This window comes from Dichomitus squalens, assembly GCF_000275845.1.
Source record: "Dichomitus squalens LYAD-421 SS1 unplaced genomic scaffold DICSQscaffold_18, whole genome shotgun sequence".
Lineage (NCBI taxonomy): Eukaryota > Fungi > Basidiomycota > Agaricomycetes > Polyporales > Polyporaceae > Dichomitus > Dichomitus squalens.
In genome coordinates, this window is record NW_006766900.1 from 130,735 (window position 1) to 138,284 (window position 7,550).

The 7,550-nt window shown below is 50.9% G+C and overlaps 1 protein-coding gene across 1 annotated transcript; it reads right to left on the reverse strand.

Annotated features, from left to right (window-relative positions):
• Positions 1-1,426: 1,426 nt before the first annotated feature.
• DICSQDRAFT_147679 (cytochrome P450) lies at positions 1,427-3,804 on the reverse strand (the record flags this gene model as incomplete). The annotated part of the gene is made up of 12 exons (XM_007366449.1): positions 1,427-1,607; positions 1,695-1,742; positions 1,816-1,917; positions 1,990-2,355; positions 2,412-2,478; positions 2,538-2,767; positions 2,820-2,892; positions 2,948-3,053; positions 3,125-3,222; positions 3,285-3,420; positions 3,507-3,604; positions 3,678-3,804. The coding sequence occupies 12 exons, from the start codon at positions 3,802-3,804 to the stop codon at positions 1,427-1,429; spliced, it is 1,632 nt and encodes a 543-aa protein (XP_007366511.1).
• Positions 3,805-7,550: the final 3,746 nt, after the last annotated feature.

Genomic DNA, 7,550 nt, shown 5'->3' on the forward strand with positions numbered 1-7,550 from the left:
TTATAGTGCTTGTAAGTAATTATTGTGGGCTCTCTTCATCTTCCATCTAACAGCGGACTTGTATTGCAGTCGTGATATTGTACGTGGTCTACATACTGCTATTGTTTCTGTTGACAATCCTCATGGTGTTCCACCAGTACCATCACAGCTGCCCGAATATATCGCAAGATGATCTACCGCCTTCAGGTATGTCCTCGTAGGGACGTGCCACTGAGTTTTTATGACTGGTATGTCGCTTGCCTTGCCTACGTTTCAAATCGTTCTCACCGTCATATCACCACTTCCAATCAGGTTCAAGTGGGGCGCGCTCGGGCTGGCCGGCAGATTCAGGATGCATATTCACCCTCGTACGCTACTGGGCCCTCATCAATCCCACGAACTGAATGATCACCCTCAATCCTCGCGGCGGGGCTCGACGTCCCTGCATGTGTCAGTGTACGTCATCCTTCGGCAATTCATGAGTTTATGGAGCTCATGCCGACTATCTCTGCTCAGTTCCGGACACCGTCCTGCAGGGACGCCAGGGTCTGGTAATCGCGCATGCGCCCCTGCCAACTCGCGCACGACCTACGCCCAATCCTCTCTATATGACTCCCGAATAAGCTGACGTGGGCTGTCGCGGAGTTAGTATAAGATTGTTTCATCTCAGTGGGCGCCCCGTAATTTGTGGAGCAAAACAGGAGACACAAATGAAAATTCGGTAGGCCCTATCCCCTCAGCGCTGTACTCGTTCACGCTTGATATGTTGCAAGTCTTCGCTTGTGTTCTCCGGTGTCCTGTGCCCGGATCTTCGGACCTCCCTTGTCGCAGTATCCATCGCAAGCCCCTGTACAAGCTCCTACCACCCGACGTTATCGGTACTTTGTTCATAGCCTTCCCGTCTGCAATGTGTGTGACGGGATCAGCAAGAGATGATTTGTGCGTCACCTCTACTCTTTCCAATATGCGCACTCGCGCTAATTCACCGCTAGCCTGTGAGGCACAACACTTAGCTTGCCTAAGGCTGGATATCTAGCATTGCTCCTTCCACATGACGTTCCTTCGTACACTCAGACACTTACTCTATCGAAATCGTTTCCGGTTATCACTACCATATGTTTTGTTTTAAGTTCTGACGCACTTGCATATTGGCTTCCCTACATCGTCGTCGGTCAGGCCGGATAATCACCATCACTTACTAAGATCAAACGTCATCATCGTATACTCATGTAGCCCGCCTCCGGTAATGTAGCCCAGCATTCGGACCATGGTGTCCAGAAATTTAACTTCGTTGCAATAGTTGGGAAAATAAAGGAGAGAGACACAAAGCAAGCGAGGCGAACAAACGACTGGTTTACGGTGTAGTAAACGGAAGAACAGATACGTTGGTGAGTGGTAAGCAGGGAGGATCGACGGTACTACGCCAACTGCACTACTGATCAACATCTCACTCCTCGCGAGGCGCAAGCGACACGCGCAGTGGCATCTGTACACCCTTGGCGAGCTCGCCCCTGAGCGTGGGTACCATGACGATAGCAGTCGTCTTGCAGATCCGGTCCACGTCCTCGGTGAGATCAAACTGGAAATTTGACACGAGCTCTACAAGGAATGCTTGCAGCTCGTAAATCCTGAGCAGCAGGCGAGAAGTCAGCACTCTTGAGTCGATGCTAGAAGGCGCAATGAGATGGAAGGGCGTCTGGGCCGCATGTACTCACGCAAAGCGCCAGCCAATGCAAGCTCGCACACCGCCCGCGAAGGTCAACCTGTGCACATCGCCCGCAATGCTTCGATCAGCCGCTATATTATCAGGATGCCGGGACATGAAGGATGACGCACAGGTTGGAATAGACACCGACAGACGAGGAACGTTTCCCGCCGGACGTTAGCCACCGGTCGGGATTGAACGTTTGCGCGTCTTCGCCCCACACCTCCTTTTCCCTATTCGCCCGGACGGATGATATTGAGCTTACAATATCCACCATGTTGATGCTTGTCAAGTGTAACACTTACCGATTGTACGCACATACGGATAGGATTAGCCTGAGACCCGCGCGAATGGGCAGTTCCGTAATGACCTTCCCCGACCTCGTCGTCACAGGCTTCGAAAGCGGCAAAACATCGTCGCGAAGAGACTGGCGGAATGTGTGCGGAACGGCGGGGTAGAAGCGCAAGATCTCTTTGAGGACCGCTTGCAAGTACGGCATCGCCTCGAAGTCCGCAACGGTGAAGTCCGCGTCCCCGCGTTCACGAATGGTGTGTTCCATGGCGTGGACCTCCTCACGCAAGCGGCGCTGGATGTTTGGCTGCGTCGCCAGCTCGAGCAGGGCCCAACTGAGAGTGTTTGATGTCGTCTCTTGTCCAGCAAGCATTATAGTTCTGTATTGCGTATATGTAATATAGCAGCGGCAATGTCATCAACAACTGGGACACACCTCATCTGCGCGATAATTTCTTCATGGCTTAGGCGCGATTCCCCGCTCTCCTGCGCGTTCTCTCTGACTGCACGAAAATGCACAATAAATTCTTGAAACGAACTGACGCAGTGATGAGACACGTACCAAGGATACTCATGACGTCCCTGGCGGCCTTACCAATCGCCAACGCGCTTCTCTTCTCTTCGAGGAGCTGATGCGCGACCTTGTGCGCGGCAACCCTATTCTCACGCGCCTTATCGAGGCCTTTGCCCGGAAGGTGATCGTAAACGTATTCCTGAATCCACATAGGCACATAGTGCGCGACGTTTTGCAAGAAGATCTTCGCGCTCGACGGGGCGGAAAATATGGTCGCTCTACAGACAATGCTTGAGTGACGATCACAAGCACCTGGATGCACAAACTCACATGAGGTTGCTGTAGGCCTTGCCAAGCTCACTCGCATCGTCACCCAAGACGCCCAGCTTGTAATCGAATGCGGCTATTGCCCAACTTCAGTACGCATGCATTACGTCTACCGTGTGCAAAATGCAGACCTTCTCCAATAGCTTCCAACGTCGCCGGTGCGATAAAGTCGTGCACGTTCATCTTGATCGAGCCCTCCGCGTTGCCAGTGAGCAGGTCCTTCCATTTCAGCGTTACCTGCATGGGCCATGGGACGGGTTAGCTATGTCCAGGAGCCGCTGTCAGCCCTAACCGTCACCAGAACGCACCTGCTCTGCATAGTGACGGAATACGGGGAGAAGAGCCTTGGACTCGGGACTTCCGAACGCTGGCAACATGACCTTCCTCTGCCGCTTATGCACATCGCCTATTGGGAGCGCACCGTGAGAACGGCGGTTGTGGACTCCCCATGTGCGCAACCATACGCACCTTCTGCCCACGTCAGTCCCGGATCACCGACCAGTCTGGAGAGAATGCGGCGCTCAGGCTGCTTCGGGAAGTTGTACCCTGACGTCTGATAGATGTACTGAAGGGCCTTGGGGTCCGAAATCCACAGCATGTCTTCCTGAGAATGGCGATGTTCAGTGACGGACCGAAATCTCAACCTCCCCGAGTGCGGGTATAACGAAGCACGAGCAGGACGTTGCTCACCCCAAATGGCGCCTTTACGCGCACGATGCTACCATATTGTTCCTGCCACTCGAAGTCCTTCTCTCCAGACTCCTCCTGGAATAGCTCGGGTAGATTCCCTGAGCGTGCGATGTCAGCCTGCCAGTTTGCCGCGAAGACCCGAGTAAAGAAGCCAGATCAAGCTGAACATACCAAGCAAAAATGACGTTGGTTCCGGGCCAGGAATGTCAGCGATAGACGGCCGAACGAGCAAGCGGTACAGAGCGCGTAGGAGCCCAAGGACCGCAAAGACAACTGCGAGTTGGACGAGCTGCTCCATGATGGAGGGAATCGATAGGGAGGCACGCTTGGGTGCCAATGGGAAATCATCGTGTTCTTATAACCGACGTGGGAGTGAGAATTGGACGGTCGGGCGAGGTCATTTGCTAATGCACGCCTGCTAATCTGCGCCCGATTCACACACGCTTCGTGCGGGGACGACCGAGAGGAACGGCATCTGGATTGCAACGGGAAGCTCTTGCCAAAACAGTTGCAGCTCCGACGCGAATGCACGCTTGAGTCGTGGAGGGAGAGCATCCATCAGTAATCACCGCGTGAGTAATTGGAGAGGTAATGAGAAGCTCACAAGTGGGCCACGAGTTCATCCATCCACGCTTCTCCGCAGGTTATAGTATACCCCACAGTATTACCAAATACGACGGGAAGTCGAAGCGGGGACCGCGACCGTTCCGAATTCAGTCACGGATCCGACATCATTCTAACTTGTTCCTTCGTTGCTAGCATGTCGACGGGTTCTACTCTTAGTTACTTGTCAGGTCTTTTTGGGCGTGAGCAAGCGCGTCCTCGCTACTAGGCAACTGCTCAGTGACGTTCATCAGCAAAGTGCTTGAACCGGCCCCGCATACCTGACGCCGGCGAAGCCGATTGCAACCCCTGATACAGAGACGGTTGATCTAACGACGTTGTACCCTGCTAGTTGGTCAGCGCCGACATGTCACGGCATCACAAGTAGGACTAGAGTTCGTCCAGGCGGAGGGTGCTGGCTACGCACCGCCGCGCGACGCAGACGATGCGACGGCAAACAGAGGGGCCAGGAACAGGGTCCTGAGTTAGGCGTATTCACGTCTAGTGGGGCGCATTTGGTTTCCCTGCTGTGCGTAGTGCCATGCGAAAGGGATTGACGAACCGGTCGACTAGTTAGTTGGCGGCGCAGTGGACGGTCGACTTTCGCACGTCTATGTTTCCCTCCGGCTATGCGCAAGCGAGATTCGGCGCTCAGATCTCAGATATGGCGAGGAAGTCTGGTGAGGTATGGTATAGTTCAATTACAGTCATACACCGGTCCTTTGGACAGCACCACCCCTTTGGACAAAGACCGATTGCTGTTCCTCCTCCGTACCTCCTTCCTTTCTATGTTCCCAGTGTTGAAACCCAGGGGGCGAAAGCCTCTCCCACAGGTGGCAACGACAGCAGATAGCCTGCAACTCATCTAGAAGGGTTGTTGGTTGTAAGAGGCTTGTTAGAGTGATGTGAGGAGATGTTTAAGTGAACTGAACTATAGATTGGGGGTATAGGAGTCCCCTATATATACTACTGTACTCGTGGTTGCGGAAAGTATTCGAACACCCGTGTTTAGGCGCCCGTTGACCGCTCCTCCTCCTGGTCCTGTAAGTAGTATAAGTAGACATATCTCTACTGTAATTGAGGTATATATTGCTGTTATTGTCAGGAACGTGTGCGCACCATGTGATAGGAATATGATCTCTATCTTGAGCCAAACTAGGCTCAACAAATCTCAGCATGCTCAGTGAGCATGAGCAGAACATTTGCTATTCTTAGGCGCTGGGAATTGATCAGCATACCTCCATATTCTTGCACATATATCTAGTCATAGAGGAGGGTTTATATAATTAGTGGTTGCTAGCTTTTGGCCATCTCTTTCTTGAGAAAATAGTCCTACAATACTAGACCAGCTCTATCTATAAAGCTAGTAAGACACTTTCTTGCCATTCTTTGGTTCCCCTTATGAATACTGTGCACCCTGTTGTTATAGGTACATGCATAGAGAGGGATACTAACTTAATCAGAACTCAAGTCTCTAGCTTTAGCTATGGCATTGGAGAAATACACAGCAGAATACAATATCCTTGAACCACACTTACTTTCGACTTATGTTAATACTAATCTTTCCAAGCAGAGGCATAGATACACCATACTTTCTAATGTTGTAGAATCTCCCTTATGAGCAGACTCATGCGCAAGAATTTGGAGGTACTCTGATCAATTCTCAGTACTCAAGAATAGCAAATGTTCTGCTCATGCTCACTGAGCATGCTGAGATTTGTTGAGCCTAGTTTGGCTCAAGATAGAGATCATATTCCTATCACATGGTGCGCACACGTTCCTGACAATAACAGCAATATATACCTCAATTATAGTAGAGATATGTCTACTTATACTACTTACAGGACCAGGAGGAGGAGCGGTCAACGGGCGCCTAAACACGGGCGTTCGAATACTTTCCGCAACCACGAGTACATCTGTGGCTACGTAGTACTATATAGTACCTTCCCAGGATGCATAGTCACACAGAGAAGCAGTGCGTACACAGCAAAGCTGTGTGTGTACCACATGAGTAGTACAGCCTCGGTGATTGCAGTAACCGGCTGTGCCGTTCTATATCTTGTGACGGCTGTGTTAGGCAAGCTGTGTAAACCACTGTTCAACACTCCCCCTTGCTAAGTATCCGAATGGTTACACAAGCATAGCAGGCGCTTTAAGCAGCTCTGGACTTTGGGAAGTGGAGATCAAGTTGTGAGTGAAATTTCAAGAACTTCACTGCACCAAGGTTCTTGGTAAAGATGTCCGCAGGATTGTCGTTTCCGTCTATATAGAAGACATCAATGATTCCTTTATCATGTACCTCATGGATATAGTGATATCAGATGTCAATGTGCTTTGACCTTGACTCCGTCACAGGATTCGATGCAATGAAGATCGATCCTTGATTGTCTCCGGATAGAGGTATGTGATCGACATGGTAGTCAAGTTCAGCAAGTAGATTGCGGACCCAGACCACTTGGCGATTGTAATCGCTCATTGTCATGTACTCAGCTTTCATAAAAGACAGAGCAATAGTCTTTTGTGCTCGTGATTGCCATGAGAAGATCCCGTTTGCTAGTTTCAAGAAGAAACCGGTCTGTGACCGACGAGAGTTGGGATCAGAGGCCCAATCTGAATCAGTACCGGCGACAAGGCCTGACTGTGAAGCACCATCATAGACTAGGGAGTAATCTTTCGTCCCGACTAGATATCGGCAGATATAGAGTGCACAATTAAGGTGTTCTTTAGATGGGTTAGACGCAAACTGTGCTAGTTTGGTCACAGCGAATGCCAGATCTGGTCTGGTACCAAGCATCAAGTAGAGCAAGGATCTCATAACCGTTTGAAACCGTGAACGAAGTTCCGGTGTTGCTTGCCCTTTGTTGGGTGCAGGTATTCAACCGGTAGGAAATGGTGTTGGAGCTGGTCGCGCATTCGACATGTTGCAGCGTTCCAGTACTTTCTCCAGATAGGTGCATTGATCCAAGTGGATACTGCAGTCTTTGCGCACAATTTGCATATGCAGAAATTCCTTTGCGTCGCCGAGATCGCGGCATTCCCACTTGCGCATGAAGCGAGCTTTAAGCTGAGCTACAAGCTTCTTGTCTTTCCCACAAAAGAGAGCGTCGTCTACATAGACGATGACAACTACTAGCTGCCCATCAGATTGGCGCTTGTAGATGTACAGACCTGCATCGTTGCTGAGTCACTTGAAACCCATCAACTGCATGGATTCAGACAGTGTTCGCCACCAAGCTAATCCTGCCTTTTTCAATCCGTAGAGAGCACGTTCAAGTCTAAAGGCTTTATGCTCGGTGCCAGGTTTGCAGAAGCCCTCCGGCTGTTCCATATAGATTTCTTCATCCAGTTTGCCATAGAGGTAGGCACTTCGCACATCGAGACCGGAGATATGCCAGTCCTCGAGCGCGGCTAGGGCAATAATGAGACGAACTGTCTCAAAAC